The 15,480-nt window shown below is 48.3% G+C and overlaps 1 protein-coding gene across 3 annotated transcripts in view; it reads right to left on the reverse strand.

Moving 5' to 3' along the window:
* The window catches only part of LOC134542482 (putative inorganic phosphate cotransporter), a 155,779-nt gene that overhangs the window by 15,507 nt on the left and 124,792 nt on the right, over positions 1–15,480 (reverse strand). For 2 of the 3 annotated variants that reach the window (XM_063386805.1, XM_063386804.1), the window contains exon 9: positions 13,106–13,238. In XM_063386805.1, the coding sequence (XP_063242875.1) occupies positions 13,106–13,238 (133 nt within the window). Of the gene's footprint in view, positions 1–12,629; positions 13,239–15,480 lie in introns of those variants that run through there. The other variant, XM_063386806.1, reaches the window with a different exon arrangement.

Genomic DNA, 15,480 nt, shown 5'->3' on the forward strand with positions numbered 1-15,480 from the left:
GAGCTGTATTAAATAAATTTATAAAATTTGTGAAAATCCATAATAATGTTCGAATCCATGTAAGTACCAACGATTCCAGGTTCGGGTAATTGTGGATTCGAACCGTACCCGAAAATATTGGGTACCCGCACATCCCTAATGCTTTGTGTTAGTAACAGTTTTGAATGGGACTTTAACAGTGTTTTGTTATAAGGAGGTTCACTATGTGCTTATCACAAGATTTTCTCAGTGTCAGAAAATAAGAAGTTGTATCAAATTAGATTTACAGTAAAGTGTGTGATATGTGCTCTGCTAGAAAATTGTGAAACTTAAAAATGAGGAGTTTATTTTATTTTATCAGAATGTAAGAGGCTTGAGAACCAAAGCAATTGAATTTTTTGAAAACATCTTGCGTAGTGATAATGATTTAGTATGTCTAACTGAAACTTGGTTCACCGATAATAGTCTGAATTCTCATTATTTCAACAATAATTACCTTATTTACAGATCTGATAGGGACCCTGTATTAACTTTGAAGAGTAGAAGTGGTGGTGTCCTGACTGCTGTTAATAAACATATATTAAAAAATGTAACATCTACGCATGAATATGACTATCCAGGAATAGAAGCTGTCTGGATAAATATAAAAACACATGATAAACCTTTAATCATTGGGAATATCTATATTCCCCCTCAAACAACTCCTTCAGCTTACACTTCATACTTTGAAGCCCTTGAAGATAAGTTTGTGAATTCTGATGTCTCTTTATTAATAATTGGTGATTTTAATGTTCCAGGCATTGACTGGCCTCAATTGCATACCCAAAATATAGTTCATTCAAATATTAAGTCGAAAGCCAGATCATTAATCAACTTTGTATCAGCAAGAGGTTTAATTCAGGTTAATCAAACTCAACCTTCGGCCCAACTCTTGGACCTATGTCTCACTAATATTGAATCATGTCTGGTTAGCAAAGCTCTGGAACCACTAGTTAAAGAAGATAGCTTTCATCCTGCATTAGAGATAAACTTCCAATTTGATATGTCAATAAACGATAATACATCGTCTTCATATAAAAACTATAAGATTGGTGACTATCTCGGCCTTTTTATTGCTCTTAAGGACCATGACTGGTCAATTTTATACAATTCTAAAAATATAAATATGTACCATGGTTGACTACTTAACGTGTACAATGAATGATCTTATAGATTTATTTGTACCTACTACTATTAAAAAGGCTAAAAAATATCCCCTATGGTATTCCAACCAACTAATAAAATCTCTTAAGAAGAAATCGCACTATCATAAATTATATAAACGAAATCTGAATCCTTTTTACTATTTATTATTCTCAGATTACCGTAAGGAAACTAAATCACTTATGTGTAGGGATAAAACAAACTGGCTTTGTAATATTAACAATAAAATTAAGCAAAACCCTAAAAATTTTTGGAATTATGTTAAAATAATGAGAAAGGGTTATAGTCAGCATCCCTCAATTAAAATTAATAACTCAATTACGGATAATAATCATTTAATTGCGAATTCCTTTGCTGAATATTTTTCAAGTGTCTATGTTACTACAAATAACACAAATAACCAAAACATATCTCCTTGTTGTTCATACAATATTCCAATGTCTAATATCTCGATTAGTTTAGTCTTATGGAGTATAAAAACCATAAAATCTACATTGTCCACAGGACCTGATAACATACCAAATTTTATCATCAAAGGTTGCTCCTTAATCCTTGCTCCTCTCTTACAGCATATATATAATTTCAGTATTCTAAATAGCATCTACCCTGATAAATGGAAAATTGCCAAGGTTATTCCTGTACACAAAAAGGGCAAAACTTCTATTGTTTCAAATTATAGGCCTATATCCCTGTTAAATGGATTTGCCAAAATTTTTGACAAAATAATATTTAAACACTTAGCGTTTAACGTAAATAATAGATTTTCTGATTCACAGCATGGGTTCAGAACAGGTAAAACAACCATGACAAACTTAGTCTCCTTTCTTAATCCTATTTATTCAGAAGTCATCACACGTTGACGCCGACCACCAATGCTCCTCTGTCGCATAGACCGCTATGCCTCATCAACGTCTCGCAAAAGCGTGTGCACCGAACGCGCCCGTGCGCGCAGCAAAGTGCAGTTCGTGCGACGAGGCGAACGCCATACAACGAGTGCTACACCGGCGCAAGGATCCGGCCGGGTGTGGCATATCCTTCCGCCGCACTACAACAAATTGTTATAATTATGTTTTTCCACAGGATTTTATTAAACATTATTTTTTATTAATTAATAATTCAGTCTTTGCAAAACCATGTTTCACTGTGCGATTTGTCCCGAACCTGGCCGGTTCAGTTTCCAGCGAAATTCACACGTTTCCGCGGGAGGGCTGGCGGGGGAGGGGGGTCGCGCGCGGCGACACAGGCAGTGTCCTTTGAGAGCTCACCCAGGCCGGCAGCCTGCGCGCAACACGGAACCTTCAATCTTTGCATTCACCGACATGTAGTATTCCATAGTGTAATTTCTTTTCAACCTTTTACGTACAGTTCCGCGGTCGGCCTAAATTTACCATGAGGTACTTAACTTAATTCAATCAGTGCTCAAGATGAGTGTTCCACGTCATACGTAAGTACTGTGGGGAGATTATGTGGTTTTACGTCGGCGCTTCACGCCCAACCTAGCCTACCGGCTATTTAGTTTTGGCCCGCACGGGGCAGCCAGCAGGCGACACGTGCTATCAGACTTAATAACGATTCAGTCCCTGGGACACACCTAGACACCACGTAGAGTCGCCGGAGACACGGGCCTACGTGCTGCTAGCCCAGTTTATCAAGTGTAATGTATTAGTGGAATAGTTGTTCGCCTAAGTGTAATACGTCATGTCAGGGCTTATGTATCACCGTCGTACGGCAGTGCGCCACCAAACTTAATCCAGAGCTAGGTATTAGTGTAGTGTATTGTGCTTCAAAATATCGTGTGCCATGTCAGAGTGTCTTTTGTAACTTTCGCATCACGTAAACGAGTCTACCCCTCACGCGCATAAGAATCGTGAGCCGCCACTGAGGAAGTGAGCTGCGCGTGTGACTAGTCGCGTCGGGCAAACCGTTACAGCCAGAACGGGCAGCACCATGTATTGGGCTGTGCTGTATTAAATTCACGAACTATCTGAAGAAGTTTTGTGTTATTATTCAGGCGTCCCGAGTGGCCTCAACAGCTCGGGGGGCCCTACTGCGTTGACCCCTACCTCTAGCCACAAGGCCGAACCTTCCCTGAGATCACGAACTGAACAAAATCACGTCTAAATACTCAGAGGTAGCGGGGACGGCGTCAAATTGGCGCCCGACTAGTGTGGCTTTCATTTTCTAAAAATTAATTTCCAAATTTTGTTTCAAATTTTTCAAATTTTTTCTCAAATTTTTCAAATTTTATACTTCAAATTAGTGTACCAGTAAGGGCTCGCGTAGGAAGTCGGGAATCGCGCGGAAACGGACGCGACGCGCAGACAGCCAAAGGAGCGGGCACCTGGCGATAGACGCGCGTCAAGTTACACGCCAGACGCGCATCAAGTTACGCGCCAGGCGAGATAACGGCTGTGGGAGCGGAAGTCCGCGCGCCTCGCACACGGATCAGGTGGCGCAGCTGCGCAGCTGCTACGCGCCGAACATGAGCACGAACATGAGCCGTGACGGAGCGATAAGCATAGACATGGAAGGGGTATGCCACGCATGCCTCCTGCCAGGGTTGCCAATAAATCATGCCGCGGCAGGGATTTTCGCCACCTGTACCTGCGACACAGAGAGGAAGCACAAAACAGACTTTGACGACAGAAAACCAGGGCCGACGTCGACAATTAAGTGCGGCGCGAGGGGATGTCATCGGCGGCCCGATGAGGTGGCGTTCTGCCACCAGTGCGGCACCGTGAGGCACCGCTCGTGCACCGAGGCCCGGGAGTTCCTCAACTTCCGGAATGGGCTGTTCATGTGCCGCGCGTGCGAGCTCGCGCTGGACAGACCGTCAGCGATGCCGGCGGCCCCTGTCGCACCGCGCCCCGGCGGCACCCTCAAACTGCCGGAGTTCGGAGGTCAGGAGCACGAGGACCCCGCAAAGTTCCTGCGGACATGCCGAGACAGGCTGGCACGATACGCGGTTCCTACAGATGAGTGGACGGAGAAGGCGTGCGATCAGCTGAGGGGGTGTGCCCTTGACTGGTGGACCACAGCTGGAGAATACGGCATGGAGTGGGGTGACTTCGCCAACGGACTGGAGGAGCGTTTCAACGACGCCCGTGCCCGGGCCCGGTGTCAACAGTCACTGTTCTGCCGGCCTCAAGAGGCGGGGGAAAGCGCGGAGGCCTTCATCAGGTCTAAGGCGCGGCTCCACCGACGGCTGGCGGAAGGAGAGGACGACAGCAGCATGCTAGGGGTAGTCGTCCAGCTGATGCTGCCCGAACTGCGGCCATTCCTTAGGGCCGCCACCGACAAGGGACTGGAGACGTTCGTGCGGTTGGCGAACGAGGTGGAGCGCGACGTGCAAGTTGTCCGCCGCAGCCGCGAGCCGTCCACCCGACGGCCAGGAGCGTCGCCACCGATGTTAGCGGCCCCCGGGGACTCCAGGGCTCTGGTACCGTACGTGGAGCCAGTGCCGAGGCAACAGGGGGAGCAGCCGCCCCGACGTGCCGCACCCAGGGAAAACACCGGGGCACCAAACCAGGGGGCTCCGCGCTGCAAGTACTGCCGTGAGGAGCGGTACCACTGGCACGACGTCTGTCCCACGCGGGCAGCTGTCTGGCAAGCCCGTGGGGCGGGCGGCCCCACGTCGGGAAACGCCCGCTAGGGGGTAGTGCCATGGCTGGCCACTGTCCCCGGAACCCTAGCCCGGCCTCCACTGTCACCCCGGCGCGCCCCGTCAGGACGGACGGGCGCGGCGCACCCGACTCGTCAGCGGCCTGCACCGGGTCGTCGGCGAGCCGCACCGGACACCAGGTGGCCCCGGCGACACCGGCAGCACCTGCGGTGTCCGCTGACACACCGGCACGCCCCGTCAGGACGGACGGGCGCGGCGCACCCGACTCGTCAGCGGCCTGCACCGGGTCGTCGGCGAGCCGCACCGGACACCAGGTGGCCCCGGCGACACCGGCAGCACCTGCGGACCGCCTGACGGCAGCGGCAGCGCCCCGGGAGCAGTGTGGTGAGTCGTTCCAATTAGGGCAGTTGGGACCTGGGGCGGGGCATTTACTCCGGATTCCCGTCAGGATGGATGGACAGCCGGTGCATGCTCTTGTCGACACGGCCGCCAGCCACACGTATGTGTCGGCTCAGTGCTCGAGCGTACGGGACTTTGACTCAGGTACGGAGGAGGTACAGTTAGCGACGCAGGGGGCGACAGCGCGTGTTGTCGGTCGCGCGAACATCACCATTTCTATCAGGGACCATGTTAGTCACACAACAGCACTAGTAGTAGAGGGACTACGGGAGACACTGATCCTAGGACTGCCTTGGCTGGCGCAGGAGGACGCCACTGTGGAGGTCAGGGAGGGGAGGTTGCACGTTGGCCACCACGAGCGGCGCACAGTTTACAGCCTGGCTATCGGCCACCCGCTGAACAGGGGACACCCATCACGCTCGCGGACTTGAGGAATGGTGTGCCTGCTGCCCATGTAGAGCTCATAAACAATGTCTTGTCTCAACAGCCACAGGTGTTTGCGGCCACAGATATGCTCCGCCGTACCACAACCACGGAACACACCATCCCCACCCGACCTCACCAACCCCAGTTCGTAAAACCATACGGGTTCGGACCCACTGAAAGGCACGTCATCCAGACCCAGATCACGGAAATGTTACGCGATGGAGTCATCGAACCCAGTGAGTCGCCATACAACTGCCAGATTGTCATGGCGAACAAGAAAGATGGCTCCATGCGTTTTTGTGTGAATTTCAAACCAGTCAATTCAGTAACCATACCCGCCCCACCACCGCTCATCAACATAACAGACGCTTTGGCAGGGCTGGGCGACGCCCGCATCTTCACGTCCCTGGACCTCAAGTCCGGGTACTGGCAGGTGCCCGTACGTCCAGAGGACCGCCCGAAGACCGCGTTCACTGCCCCTGACGGCCGGCGTTTCCAGTTCTGTGCCATGCCGTTCGGGCTGATGGACGCCCCCGCGACCTTCCAGGCCATGATGGTGCGTGTGTTAGACGGGTACGCGGGCGAGTTCGCCGCCGCGTACTTGGATGACATCATCTGGTCACGGTCGTGGGAGGACCACGCCCGGCACCTCGGCCTGGTCCTTGAGCGGCTGGCCAGACACGGCCTCACGTGCGCCCCCCAGAAATGCCACGTGGGGGCGGCTGAACTGGAGTACCTAGGGCACATGGTGGACGCGGAGGGTTGCCGCCCTCTGCCAAAGCATCTGAACCTTATTGAGTCCAAACCCGCCCCACGAACCCGCAAGCAGCTGCAGAAGTTGATGGGTCTTCTCAACTGGCTGCGCTCGTTCATTCCGCATTTTGCCAGCGTCACAGCCCCAATGACGGACTTGCTGTCACCCAAGCTCCGGTTTCAGTGGACCAGCGAAGCGGACGCCGCCCTGGATGCGGTGAAACGGCAGTTCCGCGAGTGCCACCAGCTCGCCCGTCTGCAGCCTGACCTTCCCCTGTTCCTTCAGACAGACGCCAGTCAGGAGGGGATGGGGGCCGTCCTATACCAGGTGGGGGACAAAGGCGTGCGCCGGGTGGTGGAGTACGCCAGCGCCAAGTTCGGCCAGCCCGAACGGCGGTACCATGTGAACGAGCAGGAGTGCATGGCCGTCGTTTGGGCTATGCGCCGCTACCGCCACCACCTGGAGGGCCGCCGGTTCACGCTGCGGACGGACAGCCAGTGTCTCCGCTGGCTGGACTCCGCCCAGGGCCACAAGTCGAAGTTCACGAGGTGGGCGCTGATGCTCCAGAACTTCGACTTTGCGGTCGAGCACGTCCCTGGACGGGACAACCAGTTCGCCGACGAGTTGTCGCGCCATCCCGACCCACACAACACGTTTCAGGATGACCAGGACTGGGAGGGGCTGTTGCCGCCAGAGGGAGCCGCGCCGCCGGTCACTCCGGGGAAGGCGCCCGCAACTTTATTTCACATCCCAAGGGCCCCCGATCATCCCGCCGTCTTGCCTGTGGAGACCCTGAGTGAATTAGTGGAATTCGTGAAACAGGCTCAGCGGACAGACGACCCCACACAGGCCGAGGTGCGGTCATGTGGGAAACAGGCTCACCCCTACCACAGGTGCGTGGACGGGGTGTTGGAGACCCGGGTACCAGGGGACATGGACGCCTGGCGCCTTCATGTGCCGCTCGGTGCCCGCGAGCAGGTCATGGGCTTCCACCACACGCACGAGCTGGCGGGACACCCGGGTGCGCACCAAACACAGTTAGACATCCGTAAGACCTTCCATTGGCCGGGGGTGACGCGGGACGTACGGGACCTGGTGCGGCGCTGCCAGCAGTGCCAGCAGAGGAAGACGAGGCGGTCTGACGGGGTGGAGCAGCAGCGTCCCCGCCGGCCCCGCGACCCGTTTCACACCCTGGCCCTGGACATAATGGGGCCCTACCTGCGGACCACCCGGGGAAGGAGGTTCTTGGATTTCATCACAGACATTTTCACCCGGTGGGTCGAGGCCTTCCCGGTGTCCAACGTGCGCGCCGGAACCATAGCCGCCCTGCTGGACCACGAGATATTCCCGCGGTATGGTTTCGCGCGCGTGCTGTTGACGGACAACGGCTGTCAGTTCAGCGGGAGGCGCTGGAGAGCTGACTGTCGCCGTTGGGGTCTCGACCACCACACCACCCCCATTTACCATCCCCAGGCCAACCCCACTGAGAGGCGGAACCAGGAGGTCAAGGCGCAGCTGCGGCTGAGGTTGGGGGACGACCACTCCAGATGGGACGTCCACCTGCCGAAGCTGTTGTATTGCCTCCGGCGCCGCACCAACGCTGTCACCGGTCATTCCCCTGCCGAGCTCCTGTACGGGAAGAACTTGGCGTTGCCCGGGGAAAGCAGGGTGGCCGATGTCGCCATGGGCACGGTGGCGCGCCCCAATCATGAGAAGGGGAGGGAGCACGCCAGACAACGGCAGGCCCAATTCCTGGCGGCCCACACGCCCATGAGTAGTCACCCCCCACCCCCCATCCAGCCAGGTCAGCTGGTATATGTCAGGCAGCACCATTTGTCTTCCGGGGCGCGTAACTTTTGTGCGGGGTTGGCGCCCCGATGGTCGGAGCCGCGGGAGGTCCTGTGGAGGACGGGCCCCTCATCCTATGCGGTCCGGACGCCAAGGGGGCGGCCCGCTAAAGTGCACCGGGATGACCTGCGCGTAGTCGCGCACGGGGTCAGAGTTGGCCCAACGACCCCCTCTTCACCATCCCCCACACTCCAGGAAGCTACAGATACGCCGCGGGAAGGAGCAGCACCTGAACCCACCACCCGAGGGGACATGCACACGGGCGACACAGACGTGGGTAGCCCCGATCAGGCACATGAGTGCACCCAACCCGACCTCCGGGACACCCCGAGCAGGTCCCCGGTGCCGCTGGCCACAGTTCCGCACGTCCCCGAGGAGGTGGGGAATCCGTTGGTCTGGTTTCCTGACGAGGAGGGGGAGGAGGTCTGTGAGGAGGAGGACGACGAGCCACTGTGGCCGCTGGACCTCAGCCTGGCGGACGCCAAATTCCGGGTGTCCGTGGACGAGCCCGAGGATGGGGAGGAGCCGGACAGTAGGGATAGGCGCCCCACCCGCAGACGTCGGGCCCCGGTCAGGACGTGCTGCGCGGACGACAGCGAGCCGGTAGAGTTCGCACCTGTCCCCGCCGTGGAGGCGAGCTGCCCGACCACCCAACCGGACACGAGGGAACCTACCACACTCTGCCCAGTGGAGACCCCTACCAGCACAGTCCCCACCACACGACCACAGAGGGCCCGCCGACCCCCGGCCTACCTGGCGGATTACGAGTGGTCCAGGTCCCCGTCGAGCTACTCCACCCGGGCGCGGCCCGTAAGGGGCGATCCAGGGGTGCCAACACTCGTGGCCGGACCCCTATCATTCCCCCCGCCCACGTCATCCATTCCACCACCCTGCCACACCCCGACCACGCTGACCCCCCCACCCACTTGTCACCATATTGAGCTAGAAGAGGCGCACGTCGCTGCCCAGTCCCAGGGGGGGAAAGGACACGGGTCAGGGCATAACCCCTTAGCATTCATTGAGTGGGAGAGGTATTCAGGGCAGAATGTTTACATCACAACACACCATCCAATCCGCCGCGTAGTGTACGGCTCGCAGTGCGGCGAACGTCACTGAAGTGCTCAGCGTGTGAAGCGAGGCGTTGATGCACATAGCGGTCTCAGAGAAGGGGGGGCATTGACGCCGACCGCCAATGCTCCTCTGTCGCATAGACCGCTATGCCTCATCAACGTCTCGCAAAAGCGTGTGCACCGAACGCGCCTGTGCGCGCAGCAAAGTGCAGTTCGTGCGACGAGGCGAACGCCATACAACGAGTGCTACACCGGCGCAAGGATCCGGCCGGGTGTGGCATATCCTTCCGCCGCACTACAACAAATTGTTATAATTATGTTTTTCCACAGGATTTTATTAAACATTATTTTTTATTAATTAATAATTCAGTCTTTGCAAAACCATGTTTCACTGTGCGATTTGTCCCGAACCTGGCCGGTTCAGTTTCCCGCGAAATTCACACGTTTCCGCGGGAGGGCTGGCGGGGGAGGGGGGTCGCGCGCGGCGACACAGGCAGTGTCCTTTGAGAGCTCACCCAGGCCGGCAGCCTGCGCGCAACACGGAACCTTCAATCTTTGCATTCACCGACATGTAGTATTCCATAGTGTAATTTCTTTTCAACCTTTTACGTACAGTTCCGCGGTCGGCCTAAATTTACCATGAGGTACTTAACTTAATTCAATCAGTGCTCAAGATGAGTGTTCCACGTCATACGTAAGTACTGTGGGGAGATTATGTGGTTTTACGTCGGCGCTTCACGCCCAACCTAGCCTACCGGCTATTTAGTTTTGGCCCGCACGGGGCAGCCAGCAGGCGACACGTGCTATCAGACTTAATAACGATTCAGTCCCTGGGACACACCTAGACACCACGTAGAGTCGCCGGAGACACAGGCCTACGTGCTGCTAGCCCAGTTTATCAAGTGTAATGTATTAGTGGAATAGTTGTTCGCCTAAGTGTAATTCGTCATGTCAGGGCTTATGTATCACCGTCGTACGGCAGTGCGCCACCAAACTTAATCCAGAGCTAGGTATTAGTGTAGTGTATTGTGCTTCAAAATATTGTGTGCCATGTCAGAGTGTCTTTTGTAACTTTCGCATCACGTAAACGAGTCTGCCCCTCACGCGCATAAGAATCGTGAGCCGCCACTGAGGAAGTGAGCTGCGCGTGTGACTAGTCGCGTCGGGCAAACCGTTACGGCCAGAACGGGCAGCACCATGTATTGGGCTGTGCTGTATTAAATTCACGAACTATCTGAAGAAGTTTTGTGTTATTATTCAGGCGTCCCGAGTGGCCTCAACAGCTCGGGGGGCCCTACTGCGTTGACCCCTACCTCTAGCCACAAGGCTGAACCTTCCCTGAGATCACGAACTGAACAAAATCACGTCTAAATACTCAGAGGTAGCGGGGACGGCGTCAACGTGGTCAAGTAGATGTTTGTTACTTTGATTTAGCTAAAGCTTTCGACACTGTTAATCATCAAATACTACTAAGCAAATGTTCCAAAATTGGGCTAAGTGATAAATATTTATCATGGTTAACAAGCTATTTAAATAACAGAAACTTTTATGTTTCAGTACAGAATATAAGTTCAGATCTCCACCCAACTCCTTCTGGCATCCCGCAAGGTGGCACACTATCTCCTTTACTTTTCAATATCTACATTGATGATATAATATCTGGATTAAAGAACTCAGTTGGCACTCTTTTTGCCGATGACTTAAAGATATATAGAAAAATCTCTTCATATCATGACAGCTATTTACTACAATGTGATATTACAGAAATTGCAAATTGGTGCACAAATAATTTGGTCAATCTAAACATGGAAAAAACTGCTATCATTACCTTCTCTAGAAAAACCTACCCATTGCAATATGAATACAAACTTGATAACTCACCTATTAAAAAATCTCAACATGTCAAAGACCTAGGAATTTTACTGGATCAAAAACTATTTTTTCATCTTTTCATTGAAAACATTATCTCGGTATCTAACAAAATACTTGGTCTAATTAAATTTATCACCTTTAACACCTCCAATATTGACTCTATTCTCTCCCTCTATACAGCTCTAATAAGATCAAAACTTGAATATGGTTCTATTATATGGAATAGCATCAATAACACTGATATTGAAAAGCTTGACAGGATTCAATCTAAAGTATCTGACTATATTAACAAAAAATTAAATACCATCAATAACATAGATTTAAATTCCCTCCTTGGTTCATTATCAACTAGAAGAAAGATCTTAGATGCCATTTTTGTCTTCCATTGTTATTATGGTAATCTTATATGTCCTCATATATTTGATGTTACTGGCATTAAAATTCTTTCTTTTAATAGCCGTAACCCACCTTTTTTGTGCACACTTTTAAATACAAATGATATTATATATAGACTTGTTAACAATTTTAATATGTATGTTAATCACTTACAACCTACCAGAGAGAAAAAACTTGTTAAAAAAATTATTCTTTCGGCATCCGAAGATTAATTATCTTTATGATCTAATGTTATTACCTAAATTATTTAATACCAGATGTATTAATCTAAGGATACTAACTGTATTTATCTACATAATATTATATGTTCTGTACTTATACATTTATTACTCTCATGAAACATTTTTGTTATTTTAAGTACTTTTTAGAAGTTAAGCACTCATATGGATATTTGTATGTTATGTTGTCTTGTCTTTGTTTTTGTCCTACTATTTGTTGTTCTTATAATTTATTGTTTTGTTCTTATTTTTGTTCTGTTACTGTATTTGTTTTTTTACATGTCTTGCATGTTGTGCCCAGTGGCGTAGCCAGGATTTGTGTAAGGGGGGTGTTAAGAAGCATGCCCCCCCCCCCCCCGTATTAAAGCGGGGGGTCCGGGGGTCCTCCCCCGGGAAAATTTGGATTTTAAGGTGTAAAATAGTGCTATTTTAGCAGTTTTCGGTACTTAAATTTAAATATTGTAATGATAAAAATTTAATTAATTTTAATATGAAATTTGTTTGAGCGATGAATAAGAAATTAATTAAAGATTTGTGCTAAGGGGGGGTTTGAACCCCTAAAACCCCCCCCTGGCTACGCCCCTGGTTGTGCCCACCGTTGGAGCCTTGTGCTGTTGGTGTGGCATGTAACAAATCAAATAAATTAAATAAATAAATATAATGAAAAATGCTGCAATTTCAAATCTTTCTACAGGATATTGATTAAAGGGGACATCTGCCATATTCTTCTGTAGCCATCGCAATGTTGTCTGCGTCAAATAGTCTCAAGGCACACCACATGTTAGGAAAAGGTAAGCAAAAGAAATGTGTATACTTTTAAGACAATGAGAATTCAAAAAATATTTACATTTTTTACAAAAATTTAACAAACTATGTATATTGCAACAGCAAACAAGTTTAAACAATATAAATATTCCAAACAAATATACTTCCATGCATATTATACAGAATGTACCTTTTATATTAACAGTCAAACTTTTCTTATGTTATTTACTTATGCTGTTAGATAAGTACTATTATAAATTTTATATAATGATTTTGTTAAATACTGACATGCAAACACCAGCTAATACATTCCAGCATGTTCACCTTTTGCATGCTTTATAAAATGTGTGCATGCATTCCTTGGAAGGCCATTCATAGAAGAAAGAATCTCAGAAAATTTACACCATCACATGCATATAGTCTCATGACCAGGCCAAACTTTCAGAAGTAAAACAAACAATACAGAAAGAAGTTTCCAATAAATATGTACAAATACATCAGCACTATCTTTTCACCAGGTCCGCATGCTTAATCTGCTCATTTATCGCCTTACTCTTAGTCTTTTTGTACTCTGGGTCGTTCCATGGCTGCACTTCTGCCGACCCAAACAACACAAAATTGAGCGTGCTCAAGAAGTAAACTGCAGCAGCAACGAAGAACGCAGTCCTCCATTCAGCGATGTTTTCCTGCAAAAAAACAAGTTTATATAGTTTTTATATAGTTAAGAGTCACAAATCTTTCAGAGTCACTTTTCAACAATCTTATGTATTACTAGCTCATGCAACCATGCTTTGCTATGGCAGTCCAACAGTCAGAAAGCCCCTCTTTGCTGGCACACCACTGCCACACCTCACACAAAAAAAAAACTGAATCAAATTAGGAAAAAATAACTTACAAACTAAGAAAACATATCATTATAGTTAAGATATTAGTACAAAAACCAGAGATGCAATATTCAAATCAACATTTTTAAACACCTTCAAATTCATTCATATTTTACCGATACTGTGTCAATATGATGGCCAAGATGATTATTGAAAGAATGAAATAAGATCCAAAACTGAATAAGCCATTTACAATGCAATTGCATTTTCCAGGAGATAATCGGGAAAATGAGGTCTAAAATCGCTAAATAGAGATACAGACAAATCTAGGGCTGGGCCGATACCACTTTTCACCGATTCCACTGATAGCGATTCTTATGGGCCGATACTGCCGATACTCGATGCCGATACTAACCAAATAAATGTTTGTGTTATGAAAAGATATTTTACTTATAAAGTACGTATTTTTAATTTCATATTATAATGAGAGTACCATCAAACGGTCAAAACACTTACTAACATGCATCTTACAATAATAATAAAACTCACAAATACTTTTTTTTCAGCCCACATGTTTAAGCATTGCCCCACCTCGTGATATTTTTACATGGCAGAAAGTGCATGTAGCCTTGGTATCTTCATTTGATTGAAGAGTGAAGTATTTACAAACTTCATTTCTCTTCCCAGCCATATCATCACACTCAGAAAAATCTTTAAAATATCACTTTAGGTTTAGATTTTAACAATTCAAGCTAACGTAAATACTAAATTGTAAACAAACACAACAACATAACATCAGCAAAGCCATAGATATATAAATAACATGGAGATGGGGCAAGCTACTCAGACGTTCTTCAGCAACTGTTTCTATGATCGCGAGTGCTGTAAACATGATCGCGAGTGCAATTTACTTTATCGCGAGCACTGGTAAACGTAACTTGAGGCTGTCTTTGCTCCACAGTTGGCAATGAATAATTTTTTATTTATTTATTCAGTTTTTGTTCAGTGGATCCCATATGGAGTTAAGGGCTCCAGGATATAGAACAAGTCAAGTCAATTTTATGCAGATAATACATATATACATAAATACTGCATAAGTACAATTATTAAACATTATTGAGTACATTGGTACATCAGAAATGGTATAAGCTAAAGTTTAGGACATTTATCCATTTATAGTATGCAGTTATGCACGTCTCTATGGTTCTCGGGCTCCATTGTATTTTTAAAACAATCAACACGACCAGTTTACTTTAAAACAGTAGCGCTGTGGGAAGGAAACTTAGTGTAATAGTGCATAAATTACAAAATTAGGCAATTATTTTAAAAAATAGTTTTGACTTACAAAAAAACCAGTTGCGTGAAATACTATTCCTTAATGATATTTTTCTAACAAAAACAATATAACACAGTTTAAGAACTTAGAATGATGTATCGGCACGAAGTATCGGCAAATATTTTACAGATGCTGCCGATGCTGATACTCTGAATATCGGCCGATACTTAAGAATCGGAATCGGCATCGGCCCAGCCCTAGACAAATCCCTCTCCTTCAATAATATAGATTACCATTTGTTAGTCCATGAGCTATTTAAAGTTAAAAAAGTTTATAACCTCTTTTGTAACATATATACTTTATGTGCTTAATTCTGTACACAGTTACATTCGTTATACACGACATGAGCATGTATGTAAGGAAATGCTACTAAATGCGGAAGTTTAAGGTCAACTAAGATCGTGCACACACCCTCAAATATTTGAAATTTGAAAATAGAAATGGAAAAACTATTAGAAATAAAAACTGTCCACAAATTAATAACTCCTTTGTATGGTTCTCAGTTAACTCACCCCACTGGAGCTCAGCTTGACAGTGGCTCTCTCTCTACCGTTCATCTCTTACCTCGAATCTCTGTCTCAAAACACTATCTTGCACTACTCACTCATCTGCGCCGCGAAACAGTCCCCGATACACAAAGACCGTCGCTCGCCAAGGGGTCACACGTCATCCACACTTCACCACACTTGGAGGCTGGCATTGCCTCTTTTATACCCCTCAACACCCCCCCCCCCCTCTTTCTGGAATGGTCTCCCCCCCTTCTGGAAT

Source organism: Bacillus rossius, assembly GCF_032445375.1.
Source record: "Bacillus rossius redtenbacheri isolate Brsri chromosome 4 unlocalized genomic scaffold, Brsri_v3 Brsri_v3_scf4_2, whole genome shotgun sequence".
NCBI classification, from domain to species: Eukaryota; Metazoa; Arthropoda; class Insecta; order Phasmatodea; family Bacillidae; genus Bacillus; species Bacillus rossius.